At 37.9% G+C, this 26,103-nt stretch overlaps 1 protein-coding gene across 1 annotated transcript; it reads left to right on the top strand.

Moving 5' to 3' along the window:
- BMX (BMX non-receptor tyrosine kinase) lies at positions 1–26,103 on the top strand. The gene is made up of 17 exons (XM_042810369.1): positions 1–138; positions 1,104–1,208; positions 3,284–3,365; positions 5,134–5,253; positions 7,051–7,112; positions 12,288–12,466; positions 15,532–15,591; positions 16,480–16,534; positions 17,411–17,490; positions 18,094–18,221; positions 18,629–18,703; positions 19,242–19,413; positions 20,318–20,534; positions 22,144–22,208; positions 23,052–23,170; positions 25,166–25,323; positions 26,023–26,103. Exons 1-17 carry the CDS (start codon positions 1–3, stop codon positions 26,095–26,097), a joined length of 1,890 nt encoding a protein of 629 aa, XP_042666303.1. The 3' UTR covers positions 26,098–26,103.

Genomic DNA, 26,103 nt, shown 5'->3' with positions numbered 1-26,103 from the left:
ATGGAGAAAAAGATAATTCTAGAAGAACTTCTTTTAAAGAAGTCACAACAGAAGAGAAAAATGTCACCAGCTAATTACAAGAAAAGGTTGTTTGTTCTGACAAAAACAAGCCTTGCTTATTACGAATATGGCAAAGAGGTAAAAAGTCATTTTCTTAAGTAAACTATTCAAAGACATTCCTACCATCACCTCATTCTTCTGGTGCAAAAATTGATTAGGAGCGATGCGTTAGAATAGCAGGTGTACTTTGTCTTGAGTAAAATTGAAAAACTAGAGGGCAACGTATTCTATTTTCAGTTCAGGAAATCACTTGGCTGCTTACAGCTATGTTTGCCATTGAGCATCTGTTTGCATCCTTTGCAAGACAACAAAACTTAAGCAAGTAATTAACAGTGGCATATGTTTACATATCGTCTTGAATTGGGATGTTCTCCTCATGCAGGCCTCCCTCTGAAGTGATATAAATAAGTGGCTTCAGAAATTACTTGTGTGAGGTATAATTGGTTCCCAATCTTATCCCTCATTCGTATAAAGCAGATGGTTAAGCTATCGATTTTTAGAGACTGACTGTGCATCACATGAGGGTAGCTTTCACTCAACAGATCTCCTGTTGTGAATGCAAACACATTACCCTGGCAACTTATTTCAAAGTTTTTGCTTTCTTAGTACATTTGGGTCCCTCCAGTGAGTTATATAATTCATTAGGATCCTGCATGGAAGCCCTTTGAGAATATGCTCCTGCACCTTAGCAAAAAATACGAATGCCACAACTAGGCTTCTGGTTTGCAGTTAAGGTGTCTTTCATTTCATTCCTCCTTCTTTCTCCCCTCATTCCCCTTTCGCAGCTGTACTCTTACAGTTGCAGAAGATGTTTTCTCAGATGTAAAGCCATGTCCTATAATTTGTAATTGACTTTAAAAGGAATTTGATTGATATATAAATGTGGTTAGGCCACCAAAAATGTTTTTTTATTACTTTTAAAATTTAACAACCATGAAACCATGGCCTATCCAGCTTGAGACATGAAATTGCACAGAACAGTAAATCTAGAATACTCCATACTGAGTTAACATTAGTTTACAATCTGCTTTATTTTCCCTTAGAAAAGAGGAAGAAAGAAGGGGTCCATTGAGATTGAGAAAATCCGATGTGTTGAGACAGTGAATCTTGAGGAATCAACTCCTCCTGTGAGACAATATCCTTTTCAGGTTAGTCATGAAATTTGTTTCATGTTCATTTCATGTGAAATATTCAAATCATCCTAGGATTACACTGATCACTCCTGTCCCAATTGCCGATACCTGCTACAGCTGAGTGCCACAGATATTTCCAAAAAATAGAAAATCTGTCCTTGTTACTGAAGTTGTGACCTTGTTAAAATGTTCTTACTTGACTGGGACAAAATTTGGGTCTAGAATTTTTTCTCTTATGTTCAAATTTCTATCATATTTGCTTTAATACAAAGATCAATACACTTATGTGATTATGATATCTGTAAAGCATAATTAGGGACTTAAAAAATCTCATTTTAATTCCCACTATCTCCACTCCCATCTTTTTGCCCAATGCCAAGTAGAGGTTTTGACTCAAGACTGCCTGATTACTATTCTTTTATTAGACCTCAGCAAATTCAAGGCTATGCTTTGTGCATGTACCAGAAGATGTAGCTGCACAAAGCACTGTTCAGGAATTAAATAAGGAAACTGTAACTTCAGATTTGCTGCTTTTTATCTCTTTCCCCAGCATGTTCTCCCCAGAGCCTCCATCAGTATCAGTTCTGTGAGCACAGGCAGGCAGTAGATCCCCTTGGAGTGCCACCTGGAGCAGCACAACCACCAACAGCAGGCTGCTTGATAGCGTCTTAATCCATGACCCTGCAAAAATTGCCATGGCCAAGGACATCCTCTTGAGAAATGCTTAGTTTTTCACTTCCTACTTGCTCCTAAGTGTCATTCCTTTCTTCCTTTCCCTTTTCCCTCACTACTTTTGTGGCAGCAAATGGTGCACTGGTGTTAAATTACCGTGTTTATCTCTGGAATTCACTACTCAGATAAGTGGGAAGAAGAATACACACTATAGTCACAGGATGGGGGACTCCATTCTGGGAAAATGTATCGCTGAAGAGGGGGGTTAGGATCCTGATAGCTGATTCTCATCAGTTCCGGTGTGATGCTGTGGCCAAAGGAGCTAATGGCATCTTTGAACATTGACAGAGGCACACACTGAATAAAAGCAGGAAGGCTATACTGCCTTTGTTTTGACACTACAGTGATCTGCAGGAGAATATTGAATCTAGTTCTGGTGACTCTAATTCAAGAAAGATGTTGTAAACTGAAGGGAGGTCAGAGGAGAGTGTCTAATGGATTGGCTAACATGCCTTAAAAAGAAAAGCTCACAGAGATCCACCATTTAACTAAATAAAGAGACAGAAAATAGATTGATCAGTCTGATATGCTCATGAGAGGGAGTACACATTTAATAACAAGTGCTCTCCAGTGTAGGAACAAAGCAATAAAATGATACTTGAAATTCATTGCAGATGACTGAAAAGCAATGTATACAAGGGAAAGGAAGCCCTGAACTTAACACATACACACTGCCTATACTAAGCATCACCCAAACAGCAAAGTAGATGTTAGTAATTATTAGATAGGCATCAAATGAGGCTAGCAGAAAGTACGCTGAACACAAGAAAAATAAGCTGATTTTTCATATTGTATAGCTAAATTAATGGACTACTTACTATGGGAGGTTGTAGATACTAGCTACTTGCTTTCAAAGGCAGTTGAGCTAATTTGCAGAAGAAAAGCGTATATCCAAGGCAAGAGAGTATGAATGCATAACCTTTGGATTAGAATTCCCTGATCCAAAACTGCCCCAAGCTTTTGCTCTGCTTCAGTGTTTGTTTCTGAGTACTTGAAGACAGGTGCTGGCCTGTGTAACAACAGCCAGAAGCTTGAAGAGGAGTCTGGAAAAACTGAAGTGGAAAAAATGAGTTTCTTTGTGAATTGTAAGGTCTTTTATACAGAGAAGACAGGTCTATCTATAAATATTCTGTGATACCCCTTTTTTCTTCAGTGGTTCTTTTGGATATGATCCATGGTGGTTAAGGCAGTATACGCAAGGCTTATGTGATGACAGTACTATATATGACCTCCAAAAAACATTGCTAAGTTATAGAAGTTTGCTATCAACGAATCTTCAAAGCCTAATTTTGGTTTCCAAGTTCTGGCATTTTGGATTTTGTGTCGCACGCTCTCACCATGCTGGCAACCTCTTCCAGATCGTGTACAAAGATGGCCTGCTCTATGTCTATGCACCTGATGAAGAGAGACGGAACAAGTGGCTCGCAGCTTTGCATAGAGGTAAACACTAGCCCTTTTGTGCTACTGTATCCAAATAACCAAATAACTTCAGGGGAGATAGGAAAGTACTCTACTCTATCATTTTATGTCACTCATTCTCACGTTTTTTAAGTCTTACTCATACTTGGATGAAATGCATTGGTATTTTCAAGAATGAGTTAGAAATTTTAAAAGATGAATGCTTATTTTGGTATTATTTTTGAACATTTTAAAATTTCCCAATTTTTGTCGTATCTTCCAACCAATGCAAGTTAATAGAGAGTTTTGGTATACTGAAACTGTTTCAGTATACCAGTTTTGGTATACTTACTGTGTTCAGTTTTGCGCTCCTCACTACAGGAAAGATGTTGAGGTCCTGGAGCGTGTCCAGAGAAGGGCAATGAAACTGGTGAGGGGTCTGAAGCACAAGTCTTATGAGGAGCGGCTGAGGGAGCTGGGATTGTTCAGTCTGGAGAAGAGGAGGCTCAGGGGAGACCTCATTGCACTGTACAACTTCCTGAAGGGAGGTTGTGGTGAAGAGGGATTTGGCCTCTTCTCCCATGCAACGAGCAGCACACAGGGTAATGGCCACAAGTTGTATCAGAGGAGGTTTAGATTAGACAGAAGGAAGAACTTTTTCTCTCAGAGAGTGGTCAGGCACTGGAATGGCTGCCCAGAGAGGTGGTGGAGTCGCCATCCCTGGCAGTGTTCAAGAGGTGTCTGGATGACGTGCTGCGTGATGTGGTTTAGTGCTTGTGGTGGCAGTGGTGATAAGGAGACGGTTGGACTGGATGGTCTTATAGGTCATTTCCAACCTTGTGATTCTATGATGCTATGATTCTATGATTCTGAAGTAAAATCTTTTAAAATAAAATTTGCAAAGTATAAGATAGTGTGTTATATTTGTAATGATTGTAAGGCAAATAATAGCAAAAACATTTCAGCTGCCTACAAGCCTTTTAATAAGTGCATAAAAATACTGGTCACCAAAGATGTGCTGATCCTTTCTGTCCTCTAATGCATGTTCAAGAATTTAGGGTTTAAAAATAGGTCACCTCAGGAGCTTTGGAACCCTGTCCAGAAGCAATCACTTTTTAAAGTCTCACTCTACTCATCCCACATTTCTTTTAGCTGTCTTCTGAAGCCAAAAATGCTGTTACGACTTGCAGAACTAATATATCACTAGCACAGTAATTGCATTGGGGCTAGTTTTGTAGGGTAAAGCAATGTTTGGATTATAAATTAAATGTTTCTTTGATAGCATTTCCCTTTGGTATGCTTAAATGTTAGATATATTTTAGCAGATAAACAGATTGGATTTGCCATTTCAGGTATTGGGTATCTGATACTGAGTATCACGAAGTATCGTTTTCTTACAGTAGATAGTTCCAGGAAAATATTCAGTATATTTTGATATTAAAAAATATATAATTTTTATTATTGATTGTGAAATATTTGTAAGATGCATGGTTTGGAATCATAGCTGTTGGATCCTACTTTGTCTATTGATTGTTTCATAGGACTGCACTGTGTCTTGACACCCAGATGTCAAAAAAGGAGGTAGCTGGTGGGTGTGGAATTCAGACTTGTGCATATATGAAGAAATATAGAATAGAGAACAAAATAGGATGGAAAATGAAATATGAGGATGTGTGTCTACAGCTAGGAGTTAATAAGCATTAGGAGGTCCCACAGTTGAGTGCAGCAGGTTCTATTAAGCAAAAGGAAGATTTCAGTGTTGCAGCTTTTCGTGTTTACTGTGTTTTTTTTTTCTCTTTATGTTTTCCAGAAATTAAAGAAAATACCAATTTACTAAGCAAATATCATAAAAGATTCTTCACCAATGGGAGGTTTCTCTGTTGCAATCAGACTTGTAAAACGGCCCCTGGATGTACAACTTGGGAGAAATGTAATGTCTTCTTTTGTTTCTATTTATGTAGTCTCAGTGATGCTTTTCACTACATGCTGAATCCAAATGGGAACACTAATGCTGACCCTGCTAAAGAGTTTCTCCCCTTCTTTCTGAAAAGGGGCTACAAGAAAGAAGAGGTCAGACTCTTCAGCAGTGTCTGTTGTGATAGGACAAGGGGAAATGGTTTCAAACTAAAAAAGAGGAGATTTAGATTGGATATAAGGAAGAAGATTTTTATAATAAGGGTGGTAAGGAACAGTTTGCTCAGTGAGGTGTTTGGTACCCTGTCCCTGGAGCCATTCAAGGTGAAGCTGGACAGAGCTCTGAGCACCCTTATCAAGCTGTAGGTGTTCCTGTTCATTGCAGAAGAATTGGACTAGATGGCCTTCCAACTCAAATAATTCTATGATTCTACGAAAATGATATCTGTTTTGTTTGATCTAAGAAGATGGTGACATTTTTACCCACGAAATAGTCAAAATGGAAGTATTTTCTCCTTTATGCTTAAAATCTCTAGATAAATTGTAGCATTATGCTCAAAGACTCCTCAGTTGATGAGGTTCCCACAACCAGACAGGTAGAAACAATGTGATTTAACTTGCTATATATATATATATATATGTATGTATATGTATATGTATATGTATATATATGTATTTTCTTTTAATATCCTTTTGTAAAGTATTCTCATTAAACAAAGTTGTTATTATTGAGTTTTTCCATGTTTTATCTATGAATACTGAGATAGGAAAATTTATAGAATAGTACACTCCCAGATTTCACATTGTCAAAAGGGAATTCCCTCGTGCTTATATACATGCTTAATGGAAATCCAACTCATGTTTTGAAAACACAATGGTGAATTATGAATATTTAGCTTTCAGCTTTGTAAAGCTGGATTATTTGGAATTTAGAGCACTAATAGATTTACTAATTTCAATCATTATCAAAACTTGTTCTTGAGCATTTAATGTCACAATCAAAAATGTATGTACCCAAAATTAAAAGACAAATTAAAAACTGTAGGTGTGCATAGTTTAGAACCTGATTTGTATCTGTTATACTCCCAATAACACTGAAGCATTTGCTTTTGAAAATATAGTCTTATCTGCTCTTAATACAGTTTATGGAACATTGGCTAATGTAAAGAGTTGTCAGCTGTTTTGTAACAGTAATTTGAATAGCTTCATATAGCTTCCAAACCATTTGTTACATGAGCCAAGAGGGACGTGAAACCCCCAGTCTGTTGTAAGGACAAGGAAATACCTCACAGTCAGCCATGGATGTCTTATCCATGAGAAGAATTACAAGGAGCGTTTTGGTACATTGAACGCTTCATTTCTGCCAGAGATAATAATGCGTGCAAGATATTGTGCTGTGTCTACTTTATATTTGTTCCTAAATGAGTTCCTGAGGTTGTTAGTTGGAGACATGCAGAGCACAGGGAAAGATTGTCTGTGTAGGGGAAACTCCAGACAGCCTGAGTCTTCTGGCTGCTGGGTAATGGAAAGCAGTATTCTTAATCACCACTTCATAGCCTACAAGTGCCTTTTTCAGAAACTTGGCATAGATGAGAACAATGGCTAATGGACTTTTAAAAGATACTGAGATGAATTAAGAGAAAGTTGGAAAGTACAGAATTAAAGCAGTTCTATGTCACAGGGAAAAGAAATGTCAGTGTTGTTGCTGCCATTATGTAGTCCTACAAGTGAGAAAGCATCAAGCGATAAATAATTCTTGCTGAAATTATGTATTAATATGTATTAAGTATGCTTTTTAATCCCTGTCTTTCAGATGTGACTCTATGTTGCACAACCTGGTCTGTGAAACCACTGCCTCCAGTCCCTCAAACACTGGTAGGTCAAACTTCTGAGTATCAACCTGTACAGAAAGACTTGGTACTGATGACAGGGAGTCGAATAAGATGGGAGAATTGCAGGCTATCCCTGGAAGTTGGTCTCAATCTCTAATATATGGTCATCATAGAATCATAGAATGGCCTGGGTTGAAAAGGACTTCAAATATCATCGAATTTCAACCCCCCCTGCTATGTGCAGGGTCGCCAACCACCAGACCAGGCTGCCCAGAGCCACATCCAGCCTGGCCTTGAATGCTTCCAGGGATGGGGCATCCACAACCTCCTTGGGCAATCTGTTCCAGTGCGTTGCCACCCTCTGTGTGAAAAACTTCCTCCTAACATCTAACCTAAACCTCCCCTGTCTCAGTTTAAAACCATTGTCCCTCCTCATATCATTATCAACCCATGCAAGCAGTTGTTGATCAAGGTACTGCAATCCGATGTCCAACAGCATATCAGGAGGAGGAACACAACTCTGTCTTCAGTGTGCTGAAAAAGGCAAACTGCGGAAGCCTCAGTGACTTCCAGTTCACTTAACAAGCTGGTGGTAGTAGACACTACAGCCTTTATAGTGACATCTTTTAGTGAATGCCATCAAAATTAGTTCTCTAGAGCATAGGAGGTCCCCATTCTTACACATGTCCCAAACTCCACTTTCCCACACTTCCCAGTGAAAATGGTGTTTCTAGTACTTGGAGAAAACATAGTAACTGAAGTGTACAATTATATTGAGATTTGTGGCCATGATGGTGATGGGTCAATGGTTGGACTCCAACCTTAGTGATTCTACGATTCTATGACTTAATTTAAATGAGAAATGGTGGATAAACAGCACTTTCTCAGGCAATTCCCAAGTTACACTGCTCCAGCAGGCTGGGTCAGGAGTACAAGTGCCACTTTAGGAATCTGTTGGCGTACCAAACACATCTGTTTAGCTCAACTTAACAGAAACATACTGTAAGTTAATGAATTGAGAAGTGCTTCTGAGATGCATATGTACTCCTACCTATGTCTTGACTTTATACCAGACAGTAAACCAGAAGTGTATGCCTTGCTCTCTGTCCATCTGTGAAAACTAAGCGAACAGACTCAGAAGGCAAACAAGACACCAGAATGCCAAAAAACAGACAAACAAACAGACACTGCATGCTGCAGTTTAGCAAGGTGCTTGATGAAAAAGGGAAAAGCTGGAAGGAATAAGAATAAAGCAGAGACTGGAAGATCTGTTTCTATGTTTATTTCCTCTTCTATGAGTGATGTACTGAAAATTATGCCTCCTGTTTTATTATGTTGACTCACGATGTTAGAGGCGGTTGTGGGTGGTATGGCAGTAGAGGTTGAACCTTCTTGCCAATATTCTATGACAGATGGCAGCAGAGGGGCAATTTGACAAAATGGCATGGAAGTATCACTATCAGACAGTGTTATTGTGTTCTTTGTAACTGTTGTAGTTTCCATGACAATAAATAGGAGGTATTACTTTCAGAGTAACCTATGTTTCTCTTTCTATACAAAAGTAAGGGATATTTTATTATTTTTTACCTTAATTTCACTGCCCAGCCAAGTTACTAAGTTTTGTGAGGTGAAGGTAAAACTGACAAGGAAATAGAAGAGAACAGTGTTGTTTGATCTTCATGTATTTAAAAAAAGGCTAGCAGAATAGTCTGCGTATTCTCAGATCACTAGTCTAGGCTCCTCCAAAAGTAAACCAGATTGGGTTTAAAATTGTGAGATTTTTTTTTAAATTATGTCTCCTGCCTTCTTTTCATTTGTCTTCTGGTTTGTGGTTTATATCTTTAGAATGCATTCTGGGCCCATTTCCTTGCTTCTTTCTGTTGATCAGAAAGAAACTAAAAAAAAAAAAAAAAAAGAAGAAAAGCTTGAATTCTTATGTATACAATTGACATAACAACTAAGGATTTAAGAACTGCATAGAGTATCAAGAAACAAGACAAAACCGTGAGGTATAAAATGGAGCTCCAAAAATAATAATAAAGCCTTGAAAACAGGCTATGATCAAAGAAGCTTTTGATATTTTTTTTCTGTTAATAATACTTGAAAGTAATGGCATTGTGAACATGCAGCAGCATAACTTGTTTTGAATTCTGCGGTCTGCTTGCCTGGCTTCCATCAGGAGATGCTTTGTCTATCTGGAGAGATCATCAGTCATGCAAATATTCTGCTGAACATGCTGGCTTCTGCTAGGTCTTTATGATTTATTTTCATTATCTGCTTGATTTCAAAGGTGTTATTTTGGAAGGGGAGTTTAAAATGCAGGAATGTGACAATTTTAAGGTTGATACTTCTAAAACAGTTTCAGCAAATGCAGATATAATAAGTACCACATCTGGTTAGAACAACTTGACTTCATTTCCCCAAGCTGTATCATACAGATCAGACTTATAAGGCTAATATTGAGTTTTCATGGCGAGGAGCAGTCAGCAATCTATATTTAGCTCTAGAGCTACTTCTAGAAGCTTTCAGCACATTCTACTTTATCATTTCAACTACTCAGACTGGTCATCAAAGGTACAACTGAACTGCCAGTCATCCTTCCATCTACCTCCCATTTCATATCCCTCACCTCTCCAGTCCTGGCAAGTCTTGTTTCTTTTTTCCTCCCCCAGAAGCACTAGTTCTTCTCTTTACAGCTTACACCTTTGATGTCTCCATCCCTTTCATCAGTTGAACATTACACCATTTCCACCGAAGAGCTAGTTCCTAAAGAGTGATGCTATTACAGAGAATACAAGTGACAACCATGCCTTCAGAGGGACCAGTAGGCATTTCCTCTGTGCTTTGATAAACAGGATCTTCCTGTCTTACAAACGTCTTCATCTCTGCTGGTGCCTGTCAGGCACTGTCTTTGCAATATCAAATACTGTCTGTAGGCCAGGTAGAAGTCCACTGAGTGCACACACACATATCACCTCGTGCTAATTTTTTGACAAGTTTTTTTGAAAGAGTAAAAGAAGCAACACATACCTCCGGTTGTACCATGGGAACATGGTTTTGCAGATAGTAGGCATACCACATTTGCCCATCACACCTACCAAGCTGACATCTCAGCTTGTCACCTAAAGCTCATTTCTAGATGGTGGTGATAAAGTCATCAATGTGGAAATCACAATAATATCATTGCTAGCATAAGGGAAGTAACAAGGTGTATTCAATTACTATTAGGAAAGTATAGGCTTTAGGGCTTTCAACCAGTGCTGGATATGGAAAGCATTATGTAAGGACACAAACTAAAACATTAATCTGTACCAGGTTGCGCAGAAGTCCATCCAGAAATATTGCAAAAGACAAGTACAAATCCAGCAGTAAAACCTAAAGAGATGCAAATCTGATGTGCTCATCTTTGGCTGGATCTTTCCCCTGTCTGGTTAGCAAGAGGAAACTCCTTTATTTGATCATAATTATTTCTGCCATTTACTTTGGCCAACACTTTGCACTTTCTCCTGTTTCACGAAAAGATGAAAGCTTCCTCAAAGCATGACACTGATTATTCCATAAACAAAACAGGGGATTAAGAAAGAACAGTTCAATCTCAAAAAATTACCAAAGCCATATCTCAGAGGTACAAATCAGCCCATAAATACATTCACTAAAGATTTACTTGCTTTAATATTACTGGATGCTTTTATGAAAATGCATTATAATTTTCTCCATCTTTCTGATCATGCTTAACAAAGGTCTACAAGCCAAAAGCTCCCTTCCACTGAAGTCAGCCATGGCCAACTGGAAATAGACTTCATGTGCTGAAGCAATAATGCTTGATGAATAACAGGTCTAAGTCTAGGCAAGTGAGAATTCTGATCTTTACAGACGAGCATTGCCATGGGAACTCAGTGAGATCAGATTGAAGCTCATTGTGTTTACTGGAAAGATCCTGCATGTCTTCTGGCTCCACGGTGTCGATCAATTGGCATCTTGGTTTCTCTTTGCTTAAATTAAGTAAAGAAATATCAATGAAGATGAAACAAGCAAGCACACAATACTGTGGTTGCTAAGATTTGACTTAAAGGAATCACAGCCTGCTTGAGAGCACTTGGCATTCTTACCCAGTATTGCATTACAGTGCTTTTCAATATAAAATGATTGCATAAAATAAATAGTTGGCACTTGGAGCCTCTTCTCTCAAGTCTTTGTTATTTCTCCCCACCTTTTGCTGTCAGTGTTTTTCACATGTAGTTTTCCCTATTACAGAATTGGAATGCCTTGATTTTCTCAGTTACGAGATTTCACCAATTTCTAAATACATTTTAATGCCTAAATCTAAGATGCCTTTTTGCTTATGGTTAGATTCATGTAAACTAACTAAAAAATCGGGCTTCTCACCCAAGCTGTTTTTGTAGACCTCCTAAACGAACAGTGGTGATAGGTAGAAATTTTGTAGGAAGGCACATTTCACCTGAAGATGTGGGTTAAATAGGAATCCTATAGTTACATACCTATACGTGTTTAAATCTGCATAGAGAAGGAACCAAGTGGGGTTCCTTGTATCTAATAAGCTTAACAAAGAAACATCCAACATGGTCAATAAAACATTATAAGGAAAGGGGACAATTTAGAACCACGTAGCTTGTTCTTTCAGGGATTAGTAGAAATGACTGATGAATATCTCTTGTGCTTTATGGTAATTATTAGTATTGATCAACAGTCATTAAAATATATATACATAAGTTACAATAGTGTGCTGCTGTGTTAGTTTTCTGATACAATATGATGTAATCGCACTTTAATTGCACAGTAAAATTGTTTGCTCACATGTTGTCTAATGCACATGAATTGCAATTGCTCAGTAAACTCTATCAGCTTCAGATGATGTCAGGCTTTTGGTCTGAGTACAGTCTATTATGTCATCTTGTTAATGAGAGCTTACTACGACAGCTGTGTCAGCCTGCGCTCCATGTAATGCTTTGGGTGTCATTATTATGGAACTTGGCTCTGTATCCACCCATCTCACAAATATGAACAACAGTTTCTATAATGTTCTTCTACATGAATGAGAAAAAAAGGTGCTTTCCTGTACCCATATTCTTAGCTTTGATTAATTTTCTTACATTGTTATCCATTTTGAAGATATATGTGATCATGTATGTAGCTTTTCTTTTCTTACTTTATTCTGTGTTCTATCTCTTCATAATTTTATTTCTTCTGTCTTCAAAAGCTGAGACGTAGAAGCCTGCCTCAGGTTGTATCATCAAACAAGGGAATTCTAAATATGGCTGTGGCCCAATGCAACTATGAACCCTCAGGAAATTCAGCTATCCGTCTTGTCAAAAGCAATAAATACCATGTATTGCATGAGGAAGATTTTGCCTGGTGGAAAGTAAGAGATTTGGAAGGGTAAGTATGCACTGCACTATACTTCTTTTCCATGATCATGATCGTCTATGTGTCTCATCCTCGTAGACAGCACTGCAGGCAGTCCCAGTGCCTTACAGGATCTATAGAGCTAGCGTTAGCTTGGAACTATGTTAGCAGCTTTTAAACCTTTTTAAAGAAGCCTCATTGTGTTCTGCACAACTCCACTTTCATTATTATTCTTGGCTGCCAGACTGGGTGAGATTTACTGTAGTCATTGCCTGTGTGCCAGCTAAAATACTATCCAGTGGCTTTAATTCTGTCATGTGCCTGAGGAAGAGCTTGTGCACTCTGAAGCTGGCCATTTATTTCCAACTATTTAGTCTTCATGAATAAGAAGAGAACATCTCTCCTCACAGACTTTGCACCAACACCATCACTATTGCAATAGCAGTGATAGTACTGGAGACCAGCAAGAACTGTTGAAACAGTTCCATCCAGCACTGAACAGAAGCATTGAATTGTTCTCTTTGAGGTTCACAACTGGGAGAATCCCCTTTGACTGCTTAAAATACAAAATTTTTCATTAACATCCAGCTGGGGCAGAAAAGAAAATTGCTTCCCAAGTCATTAAATAAGAAACAACTTTCAGAGTATGCTGGAGACAAAGGCAACACAACAAACAGGAGCTGCCTAGAAGAGATACGACTTCTTGTCTGTCTCATGATGGATACTCTCTGAATTTGATTTCATGTACATGACAGAAATGTGGAAGGGAAGAATTTTTAAGCAAGGGGATATCCAAACTGGTTTGGAACAGAACAGAATTAGTTGATCCATTCATAACTCATTGATCAAGTTTACATCTGCAAGTGAGCAAACAAATAAATCAACCTTAAGTTAAAGTGTCTGTATTTTATAGCTGACAGGAGTGGCATGCTGTTTGGATTAAGAAAGCAGCATACAACCCCAGCAATTCAAAGACAATGATAAATCAGTAAGCTGAGATTCGCTGCTAAATGTCATCACTGGAAAGTTGATGGCTATGCAAAACCATATGATATAGGCAGCTCTGCTAACAGAGCCTGAACAGAGGGCTCTGAGATGAATAAAGGAGCAAAACGAAATCAAGAGAATGGGGATCATTTATAGTTTTTTTCTCTGGCTTGTGAAACTGAGGCTTTTGCAGCACTGATTCTGCAAGGACAAACTCCATATATAGCATAGCAAAATCTTAAAGTTCTACTTGGAAATTTCAAAGATGTTGGAGTTTTGAATGTAGTAGGAACAAACAGTTGGCAGTAACCTGTTTAAGATTTCATGCATTCTTGGATTTCTTCTTGCTCTACTGAGATCTGTAGTGAAGAAACCCTTTCTTTCTGTCTCCATTCATATGCAAATACACACCTTACTTCCCCTGTTGTTTTTTTTTGGTGGGCACAGCATACAGTCCATTCCCTTACCACTATAGATGACTATGGGTCCTCATAACTTAGTCCAACATGCCATGTTGCCAACTGCTTCATATGCTAGCTCAGCTGCCCATACTCACTTAGCTTAGCTTCTCAACTGCATCTGGCACTGCGTGGGAAAGAGTGCTGAACCTACCTGCTGACTTTCTGTGTCTGATCTTGGATACTCTGCTGGCATCTATTAGTCACTTGCATCCTTCATCACAGCAATGGAGATGGCATGTAATGATATCGTTGAACAGTTGCTCCAATCTCCCATATGATGACGCCAATCACTGAGATATAAGCCATTTCAGTGACTACTGAAAAGCGTAATTTGTTGAAATATAGTCTTCTAAAACAAATTACCTCTGCATTTTCTCCATGTCATGTAAAAAAAAAGCAGAAATGTTTTAACCATGAGCATTTCTGTTAGTGGCATCCTAACAAGCGTCTGTCTGATTAATCCCTTTTCCTATTTTAAGTGACCAATTTTAAGATGCAATCATACGTGATAGCTGAACTGTGAACTGTTTATTTTTCAGGAATGAAGGTTTTGTACCAAGCACTTACTTGAGAAAGTTATTTCTGAATGAGGATGAGCCAAGGTGAATCAATATGCAGCCATCCACTGCTTAAATGTTCTCCATGCCACTCAAGAAAAGATTGGGCAAATTTTTTGGAATATTTTTCTTCTTAAGTAACCTTCTGAGTACTAAGCATATAATTTACTGCAAGGTGTAGAATCAAATGCAATTTGTCTTCTTGACTCATACATCAATGCAAAAAACATCCTCCATCACCTATTTTCATTTAAATCAATAGGGTTTTGCCATTGTCTTCAATATGCTAGGATTTCAGTCTTTGTACTTTTATTTCAGTTTTAAAATGTCAGCCTTGCTAGCATTCTCATGCATTTGTATGTATGTGAGCATTCCAGTACAAAGTGAGTTCAACTCTATTATAAATCAGTCTAGAATTTTCCTTATGGCAAAATGGCAAGTTGAGATGACATTGTATAGCATTAAATGTATGTCAAAGCGTTTGAATGAAAACCTTATAGAGGCTTCACAGATTTTCTTATAGTAAACCACACTAGATAGGATCCAGAGGCTTACTTTAAAAACAACAACAAAACAAACAAACAAACAAAAAACCCAACCAACCAACCAACCAATCAAAAAAAAAAAAAAAAGAAGCAATGTTTTATTAATATTCTGTAAAAGGCAGCATAATCACTGTTATTTTTGCACAATAAATTGTTTTAGAATTCTTTCTATTGTCTGTCATGCTAAAAATATTTATTTGGAAAGTTTAGGGTTGTACAGTATTGGAAATCTTCCATGTAAATTTTGAAGTGGTAGATGCAATCTCTTTGTAAATTCAGTAAAGGTGTGTAGTTTCATTGCTTACTACAGCACAGATAGAGCATATTTCTCTTTCCAACACATTGTACAGTGGTAGGGAAAGATTGTTTAAGAGTTTAGCAAGTCAGAGAAAAATCTAGAGAGGTAAATATATCTCAATTTTTTTAATATTCACCTTGGAACATGGCACAATAGAAACAATTACTCAAAAATACATGCAGTGTGGCATTTAACCTGAGAAAAACAATTTACAGTTTTTCATCATTTCAGTGTATTGTTTTCTTTGTAGGGAAAACTCAAGTGCCAGTGAGCACACATCAGCAGAAGAACAGAGCATGGCTCAGCATGAGTGAGTATGTAGGATATACCTTCATGAGAACTGAGAGATTCTTTAGAGAGAAGTATTATTTCCACTCTGCATGTACAAAGAACAATGGCATACCATATACTTATGTTACATTCGTAGTAACAATTAGATACATAAAGTTGTAGAATCATTAAAGATCACATAGTCTGACTCCCCTGCACTGAACAGGGACACCAATAGCCAGATCAGGGTGCTCAGAGCCATGTCATCCTGACCTCGGATGTCTCCAAGAACAGGGCATCCACCACCTCTCTGGGCCATCAGCTTTGAGGTCATCAGTAGCATCGCTGGTCACAGGCTTCCAAAAATAGGAATTAATTTGGTTTTGGACAGGAAAAAGACAAGTGTTTGGACAAATCAGTCTCCTACACTAATAAAAGGATCCTTCTTAAAATGAACTTCTGTTAAAAAGGCTTTATGTGAGCTCCCCAGAACAATCTGACATAGTATGCTTGTCTTGTTTCCTCCGTGGGGGATCTCTCACTTTGCTCAAATACTGTGAAAAACAGAAGATTAGAGGAGAAATTATGCAATTCACAGCTGTTAAAGAGACATGTCCTGATCCAGGACAAACAAGCTACTTCTGGTAGAGTGCCAGGACTGCAGGATCTTCCTGTAAGGATTTACTATAAAAAACCAGTGTCACAGCATGGGCCCCGATATCTCAAGGTATAGAAGTCCATTGGAAGCAGATGGAACTAGTGGTTTCTCTCTTATCACAGCCTAAATTTACACATGCAGGACAAGTCCCAGCTCTAGCTTTTAAAAGCACTATTGAAAATATTTACAATGTATGGCATTTTTCATGAGTCTGCTGTGCCTTACTCAGAAATCAGCCTGTCAGTAACGAGCCTAATGCTTCTCTTACAGTTGGTATGCTGCTGGTATCTCCCGTGCCCAATCTGAGCAGCTGCTCCATCAGAAGGTATTACATATCCTTAATGCTTGTATATGAACAGCCAAGGAGAAGTTTCTGTCTTTGCCATAGTACGTAGCTAGAGGATGCTGATGCTCTTCAAATAGCTGTTGCATAACACATTGCTAGAAACTCTTGTACTCCATTATTATTGACAAACAGATCTCCAAAAAATGTCTGGATGCATTGTTTCTCTTGTACAGATGAGCAGATTATACACTTCAAAAACAAACTCTGAAAAACAGAATATCTAATCTAGTGTGGTAAGCTGTTAAAAGAAGTAAAAGTGGGTAGTGAAAGTTTGGACTGGAATACCACCAAAAATAAATAAATATTCCAAATATATTAATATGCAGTGAAAATCTTTTTAGTTATTCTACCATTCAAAAATACTTCGGCAAGAAAAATGACATTGGTCTAATGAATTATGTGAAGACTACTAAGTATAGCAGAGAAAGAACTTATTCAAAAGGAATGTATGGAGCAGTGTCTGGTCACGTACTGCCTCTGGAAGGGATAGAGGGAGGAGAAGCTTTAACTACTTTCTGTCTACCTTGCAGTAAATCTGTGCCTGCATCAAACCAAAATGGCACACCATTTGATTCATGTCTGGGATGGAGTACAACTCACTTAACTCTAAACATCTACACTGGGGTACCACAACCAGTTATCTAGACCTCTTTTATGGGGAGAAATAAATAATTCTGAGGCACAGTTTGTCTTGTCTTAAAGTAGCTCTTAAAGGACATCATATTAGTCACATCTTTTCTCATCTATGGATATTCCAGTGTAAAATTCTGAAGTTTAATAAGATGAATCCCAACCTCAGAGATTCTTGTAATTTCATCTTTTTTTTTTCCTTCTTTTGTTTTTTTTTTCATTTAGGGGAAAGAAGGTGCTTTTGTGGTGAGGAAATCTAGCCAGGCAGGAATTTATACTGTGTCTGTACTCAGCAAATTTCATGAGTGAGTATTCAAAGAATGTGTATCCTTTCTATGAGCATGCAAGGGAAATTATAATTGGTGTAAGTTGTCTCCAACAAAATCTCTAAGTTGTGTTGAAGTTGAGCCCCGAGCACTTTCAGGTCATATTAGTTATTTGAACTGGCTCTGGGAAGGGAAGGGGAGGGAAGGGAACGATTAGTAGAAGTTGGAAAGCAGAAGAAGAGGTGGAAATGTTGACTTCTGACTAGTTCTGACTAGAACTAATTCTGACTGTGGTCCTTTTGTTCATAGGTATCCAGAACTGGATGTAGAGCCATTGTGAGGGCAGTACATGGAAGCTATTGGCTCTGAACGTAAATGTTGGGAGACAAATATAGGCTACATTGTAGTATGCAGCGAAACTCTGTAATGTGCTTCAGTCTGCCCTAAATAGCCAGCTGATGTAAAGGCTGGATAAATATGAAGGAGGAAAATATAACAGTCTCCCTGATCAGATCTGCTATTTATTTAGTTATTTGGTTGGAATGTTGTAGTTTGTCCTGCAGCTAACTAATCTATTAATGCATGGGCTGGAAGGCGCTTTGCAAGGCTCTAACACACACAGCACTTTGTTGTGTTTTTCAGAAGTAAAAAAGGAACAGTCAAACATTACCATGTGCACAAAACCCCTGAGAATAAGTATTACCTTACTGAAAATCACTGTTTTGAAACAATTCCCAAACTGATATACCACCACCAGCACAACTCAGCAGGTAATCCTATGTGTTCTTTCTACTTGATTGGCTCTGGCTTTGTCTTCTGTGCTTCTCAGAGTTAACACAAACAGCTTCCAATGCTGAATATTCCAAATTTTTAGGCATCTTTTGGGAGAATTTGGGTGGGACTTGAGCTATCATATTCATAATGGAAATAGTTGCTTTACTTTCTATACTGAATGTTTTGATATTTTACTGACTCTTTTAAACAAACAAACAAAAAAGATGTTTAAAAAACTGCTTAGAAAACCCTGAAGTGCCTAGTCTTGTGAAATGATGAAGCTGCTAAAAATTGTTGTCTTTACCTGGATGGTGTACGTGTTCGTGTTTGTGCATTAATTTCCTGTATACTACTTGATTCAGAGGAGTTATATATTGAGAGTTTTAATGGGTTTTGTTTGTAGGTATGGTGCCAAGGCTCCGTCACGTGGTATCAACACAAATAAATAAAGTTCCAGCCACAGCTTTATTGGGAAATGGTAGGAAAATAATTTTATACTGTCAGTCTTGGCCACCAATAAAATTGAAACAAGAAAATCGTGATTTATTTCTTTCAGGCTTGTGGAAAGTTGCAGAATCTTTGAACTCATCATTTTGTGGCCATTTTAATTTGCCCACATAACATTTATGTTATGCCTTTTTAAGACACTCTATGTCAAATGTTATATTGAACATAAAATGCCATGTGAGTTTCCCTTTTATTTTTTTTCCCCTCTGCAATATTAACTGGCACAATCATGCTTGTTTTCCAATCCCCTACAGGAATATTTATTATTTGATGCATAAATCTTCCTCAAAACTGCTTATAAGGCTTAAACCTAAGCAGTAGCAAAAAAACACTTGTAGGAAGTTTAGTGTCCTTCAAATACAAAGCTGAGATGAGAGACAGGTATGTTACATCAGTGCACCATGATTTTGTAGCCCTTCAGAGAAAACAACAGCATTGCACATGACGGACATTATGCTTGCATTTGTTTGTTTTTTTTTTTGCTTAAGGAAATTTCTTTGTCCTGCTAGGAATCTGGGAGCTGAAGCGAGAGGAAATTGTGCCGTTGAGAGAGCTGGGAAGTGGTCAGTTTGGAGCAGTGCATTTGGGAAAGTGGAAGGGACAATATAATGTGGCTGTAAAGATGATTAAAGAAGGAGTAATGTCAGAAGATGAATTCATAGCAGAAGCTCAGACCATGATGTAAGCTTTGCTTACGTATTTGGAAACAATGATTTCTCCTAACATTAATCAGTAATGCAAAGCAGACACCGGAAAAATAATTTCCTCTTAAAAATGGCTTTAAATAATGTTGAGTACATTAGACATGGACTAAATAGGTAGCCATGTAGAACATTTGGAGTATTAACAAAACAATTTCACACAAACTGATGGGATAACCTACAAAAAGTTTCAGCTAGCATCTCTTCCAAAACATCAGAGGTTTCACATATGTCACTTAATACTACTTTCCTCAGCACATATACAGAAATGATTAGAAGGCCATTCTTGCCATCCTGCAGATAGGAATGCAGTCAACAACTGGGAAATATCAACAATATAAAGATGTGATTTGAAGTGTTAGTTTCTGAATCTAAAGAGATAATTGTATTAGAATGTCCAGTGAAATTCCATTAAATGATATTAAGCACATGAATTCAAGAACATTTTTGTTATCTCATGTCCTGAAGGTATGTGGTATCTTCCTGTCAACTAGCTGATACAATCTCCATTCTGAATCCGAAAATTTGGCAACATGGTTTTAGCAGAAATCTTACAGGTATAGGGACTACCCTACCCACTCAGTTCCATTTTCTCCCACCAATAAGGCTGCACATTTTCTCCGCTAAATTCTATTTGAGATTTTGGCTATGAAGTTGACATTTCATCAATACCTCTTTTGGTTGTCATCAATACTGAATTTCACAGTAATGAGCAGGAGTCTCAGTTCCTCTTGAAAATGAATGCTTTAAAGTCTAAGATAAGACTGCATTCATTCTCAAGAATTTCTCAGAGAATGCCGCATTAGTATTTGAAGAAATAAACTTACAGAAATGCTCAATCATATCTATCCTTTCTCTTACTGTTTTATTTGCATTTATTTCAGGAAACTTAATCATCCCAAACTTGTTAGACTGTATGGAGTATGCTCAGAATTGTATCCCATCTACCTAGTGATGGAATATATGCCAAATGGCAGTTTGCTCAGCTACCTACAGACTCAAGGGAAGGAATTACAGCCCCTTCAGCTTCTGGAAATCTGCTATGACATTTGTGATGCTATGGCTTTTCTGGAGAGCTGTCAGCTCATACATAGAAACTTGGTAAGTATCCCACAGCAGAAATGAAATGAGAAAGACAGACACAGTTCTGTCCCATAATCCAGGGACAGCTGCACTGGTGCTCCCCTGAAAAGTGTCATGGTCTACAGAGCAGAGACACCTGGTTGGCTCAGTACAAGGCACCTCTGGGCTAGGAGCTTTATAGCCACATGTAAACAGTACTGCCCACAAGCTAACCTTTCTGTTTCAGAGCTGGGCTAGCAGGTCCCCAGCACTGCATGCTGTGCTGCCTGCATGTATGGGCTCTAGGCTTAGGGATTTATGAACACTTTGCAGCACAACTACAACATCAGTAAAGCAAAAAGTTCAATTTGAACTGATGGTTCAGTCCTCCAGGAGATAGAGGTGCAGCAATAATAATGGTGGGCACTGTTAAATAAATCTCTAATTTATCTAATTGGGAACCTTTTCTCTTTTAACAAGTACAGATGTTATTGGGATAAATGGGAGTTTATTCTTGCACACTGCAAGCATGAACAGAACTTGAAAATTTGCAGTTGCCTTCTCTTTTAAACGCATTTATAAGTCCCTGTTTTCAAGAAAGTACTTCAAGTTGCTCTCAATGTGAGGGTCAGTCATTTCAAGGTCCTGGACCCAAAGTTTATACAAAATATAGTTATAAAAAATGGTAGCATAAGTCTTTGGGGAAATAAGCAGTTATTTTTGAGCCTTTTAAAAGTGAACAAACACAAATTTCAGAGTCAGTAGCAGTATTTTGCCTTCTAACTCCAGGCAGAAATATATTGGAATATTTGGTAATGATTTATGTTATAGACTTGCTTAATTTTCCAATAGGGATCTCATCTCCTCAGGTACTATTTTAAATTCTGTCTTGATGATGCTTTCAAAAATTTGTTTCTATTTGCAAACAAAGTCGTTCAATCCATACATCACGAATTTTCACACTTTCCTTCAGAAATGAGGAATGACAGACAACGTGGGTAGCAGTGTTCAAGTAGTAAATACAAAGTCTCTGAGAAATGTTTGTACACCATGGGAAGACAAAGATTAAACATGAGTTTGATTTCAAGCTGTAGATTCAAAGCGTATCACAAAAATTAATGAGCATGAAGAGACAGAAAATACAACTTCAGATAAGTGTTCCCTGGTGACCATATGTAGAACTATTTTCTTAATGAAACTTTCATAAGCCAGACTGTTTATATCAATTTTTATTGTTTTACTTTGCTTATAATGCATTGTGGATAATCAAATCAATGTTTTCCTTCTTGTTTTTGATTCCTTGGTAAATGCGGAGGCCCTGTAGTAGGATGCACTTTGAAAGACAGAGTTTAGTTTCTAGATCTGTTGCTGTCTGTCCAGGTGAATGTGGGTTCCTCACCTCTGTTTACTCATCTCTCATCATCCTCATTTGTAAAGCTGAGGTAATGGTAAATAATGTTTTTCAATTGGTAGTCAAAAGCAAAATAAGAGAGTTACTTACTAATCCCTTACAGTTTCCAACTTAGCTGCTTCAGTTAAAGAATTTCATTACTCTTTGAAATGTTAGTGGATAGAAATTAAGATGTGACATTATTTCCTCAACTTCAGTCTTCTTCTACTCATCTATTTTCTAATTTCTCTACTAAAGGCTGCTAGGAACTGTTTGGTTGACAGCAATCTTACTGTGAAGCTATCTGACTTTGGGATGACAAGGTAAGAAAGAGAAGTGGTAGCCTTGTGGAGCTATAGTTTTAGTATATCTTATAGTTTACTGGTAGTGATCAGCTAAAAACAGGCAATTAATAAAGTTAAGTCACAGTGTGCTACATCTTTTTTGTGTTTCCTATCCATAAAGTAGTCTCTAAACTATTATGGAGTTACAATAAAGACACTTTTCTGTCTCAAAAACTCAATGCTTAAAGGCTAGGTGCAGCTGAGAGATTTCACTACTCACGTTTGTTAAGGAAATCTCAGTTTACTTTTTCTAGAAGGTATGTGCTTGATCCATGGGCCAAACACCTGCATCAGCAGCCTCAGTAGAAGGAAGTGGGAGAGGATGAGCAGCCTCAAGTCCTCTGAGGAAAGGTTGAGGGGACAAGCGCTGCTTAGTCTGGTGAAGATGAGGAGGATAAGAAATGCCTAAAGGTTGACTATGGCTGCTCGCAGTTGCAAAGCTGTAAACCTCATCAGTATCAGATGTTATATCCATGGGAAATGGCCACATTCTGCAGTTCAGAAAGTTCAAGCTTGAAGAACATAAGGTATTTCACAAGGTGACAGTGCAACAGGAAGCAACAGGAAGCAACAAAGCACAAACCCCCAGAGCAGAGGGGTTGGATCTAGATGATCTTTGAGGTTCCTTCCAACCCAAGCCATTCAATGGTTCTATGATTCTATGATTATTTCTCTAATATGTTGACAACAACTATGTGATCTATTGACTACAGCTGATGGCTGTATCACATATGCTTTTGAACTTTGGAATTCCATCTGGGATTTTCCTGGCCAGAATTTTCCTTCAACTACCCACAACCAAGTTCATTTGTTCCATTTTAGGTATGTCCTGGATGATCTGTATGTAAGTTCTCTAGGAACCAAGTTTCCAGTGAAGTGGTCAGCACCAGAAGTTTTTCATTACACCAAATTTAGCAGCAAGTCAGATGTATGGGCCTTCGGTATGTATGGAATCTTCCATATAAATGCATATGTGTATATGTTATCATGTTTGAATATCTTAGTATATGAAAATACTAGACGCATGCTGAAATAATATAAAAAGCAATTACAGCTTATGCTCTCATTTAATATTTTTATGAATCAAAATAGGAATTTTTGGAATTTTTAGCCCAATGTTTTTTCTTCTAGGCATACAGAAACCTTGTCCACTCCTCCCCAGGAGGAGTGTGTGTTTTGTATGCTGCACTAATGGGAAATGTTGGCACTGGAGATCAAACAATGTCTTTGACTGTAGAACATAAACCTTAGCTGCCAAATCAAAGAGCTGTTTTATTACTCCAAGAGGTCAGAATGGATGCTGTGCATGGACCAGATGTGCCAGAGGATCTGGGTCGCTGCATCTTGGAAAAAAATCTTCATTTGCAGATCACTTTCTGTGCCGGAATTTCAAACATTTGAAGTTCTATTTCAGTGGTTTTCAAGCTATGATTTAAAAATCTGCAGGGTCTGTCCAGTGTTTTTAAAAGTCTGAAAAAAACAGCAAGGAAAGGGAAGCCATTTGTGAGCGGCCTTAAATCCACTTACATGGGTTTGCTCCATCAGTAGGATGATGTTAGCAGCAGATGATTTGATGGAAGTTTGGCAACCCATTGTTCTTGAGATTGATCAGTGATGAATAAAGCAGATGAAAGTGCCTCCAAAAATGCTATACTTCTTTTTTATCTTTAACTTTTGCGTCTCCCAATATTGTTAATGTGCCTAGCAGATAAACAGCTCAATTGTGCCCTTCACAAGGCTTTTATAATATATGCGATTAAATCAAAAGATGGATTTGCTTTTTGTTCTTATGGGTGAAATCCTGACTCCAGGCATTATTGTCATTAACTTCAATATCAGCATTAACTTCAATGGAAAACACTATTTTCCCTCAGAGGGTCTTTTCTCATTTTACCACTCCCCACTGATGCAGTGGAAGCAAGGGGAGAGCTGGATCTGTCAGTCTTGGTTTGACTGCTTTAACTTAGTGAGTCTTTGAAGGGCTAAAGAACTGAACCAAGGTACTCACATCCCAAAAGCAGATGTCTGAGGACAAATAATCTTGGGTGTTTCATGTTCTCATCAGGGAAAGGTGAGATTCAGGTATTGTTTTATTCTGATCTCACTGTGACACTGAAAAGCTCCGATCTTGAAGCTGGAGGGAAGTTCAAGATCCAGTCCATTTCTCCTTGGAAAAAAATAATAATTCCACTATTAATAATAAATTTGGATGTTAGAAAAAATTTCCACTTGGAAAGAGTGGTGAGGCAGTGGCACAGGCTGCCCAAGGAGGTGGTGGAGTCACCGTCCCTGGAGGTTTTCAAGAACCATGTGGATGTGGCACTGAGAGACGTGGTTAGCCAGCATGGTGTGATGGGCTGCTGGTTGGATTAGATGACCTTTGTGATCTTTTCCAACCTTAATTATTCTATGATTCTATGTTGTGAATAAATAAACATTTTTTTTTTTAACTTTATCTATCTGTTTAGTTTCAAGAAAAATAGTTTCCAGCAAAGGAGTCTTTATGAATGAATGATTATTATACTATCCAGTGTTTCGATTGCTTCAGTAAAATCCACTTTTTATATGTATGTGTGGTATAGACCACAAAGCATTTGAGAATCTTTCTGGTGCCAAAGAAGTTTATGTCTCACCCACTTCAAACAATCATTAAAATATTCATTATGATTTATTCTATAAAGAAAATGCATAACTGTAACTGTCATTTCCTTTTTCCTTCTCTAACACTGTGTATATGTACACACTTACATCAGGTAATGTTTGTATTTTTGGTCATACATAAGGGAATGTTTGTATTTTTGGTCATTACTCTCCATGGAGTCAGTTATGTATTGCATGTGCATCTTGTTTTGGGAAAGAAGGATTCTCTTACATTTCTTGGTTTTCGTTTCTTGTCTTTTGTTTCTTTCCTTCCATTGCTGTGAATACTTCTGCAGGTATTTTAATGTGGGAGGTGTTCACTTTGGGAAAGCAGCCCTATGAGCTGTACGATAACATGCAGGTGATTGAGAAAGTTTCTCAAGGATACAGACTTTATAGACCACAACTGGTTTCAGACATCACCTACCAGATAATGTACAACTGCTGGCATGAGGTATGTGCATCTGCATGTACATTAAAATGCATTTCAATGTCAATGTAAGACACAGGGTAAGATTCTTCTCACTAATTTATTGGTTTAAAATTTGAATTCTGAGTTAAATTCCTATGATTACAGGATGACTAGTTGTATGTCCCCATGACCATTTTTCCCGTCTATTTTAGCCACCATAGAATATGTGTTATTTCTGTTTATATATAAGTATCTTAATTAATTTAGAGGTGACCTCTACCTTTTTAGATAGCTGAAGTTGCATGAAAAAAAAACCACCCTTAGAACGGAAGGAGAAGGTTATCCCATCTGTGAGTCTTCCAGGAGTCAAATGCTGATCATGCTGATGTTATCTTGAGAGATGTGTCTGCTGTGCCAAGAACTATCCCGATTTATTGTTTCTCTTCAACTAAATTTTAGTCTGTTTTCTGTGGACCATGACTTGTCCCTCTCCCACAGCAAAGAACCATTTGGCATATTGTTGGTGATACCGTGAAATGACAGTGATTACAGACTTTTTAAATATTATTGGCAGAAATTTGAGAAAAATATTAATGTAAAGAAAGAAGAATAAATTATTGCAACAGAAGAAAAATATTTTAAAAAAATTAATTTTCTTTGTCCCTTAACACCACTGTCTCTCCGAATTTCTGTATGCATTTGTAACTAATTAACTTTATCCATCATCTTTGCCTCATCCAGCTGCCAGAAAAGCGTCCTGCCTTTCATCAGCTCCTGTCATTTTTTGAGGTGCTGAGAGAAGACAGCAGGCCTTGAAAAAGA

Source organism: Centrocercus urophasianus, unplaced genomic scaffold (assembly GCF_019232065.1).
Source record: "Centrocercus urophasianus isolate 14NV4802_14NV808 unplaced genomic scaffold, USGS_Curo_1.0 seq_12, whole genome shotgun sequence".
Classification (NCBI taxonomy): domain Eukaryota; kingdom Metazoa; phylum Chordata; class Aves; order Galliformes; family Phasianidae; genus Centrocercus; species Centrocercus urophasianus.
This window is presented reverse-complemented; position numbering and strand designations above follow the sequence as displayed.

Bases quoted from the DNA above. Each gene is read 5' to 3' on its own strand.
- BMX (XM_042810369.1), top strand. From the start codon at position 1: ATGGAGAAAAAGATAATTCTAGAAGAACTTCTTTTAAAGAAGTCACAA. The intron at 139-1,103 runs GTAAAAAGTCAT...ATTTTCCCTTAG, and splicing joins ATTACGAATATGGCAAAGAG to AAAAGAGGAAGAAAGAAGGG. The intron at 15,592-16,479 runs GTGAGTATGTAG...CTTCTCTTACAG, and splicing joins CAGAGCATGGCTCAGCATGA to TTGGTATGCTGCTGGTATCT.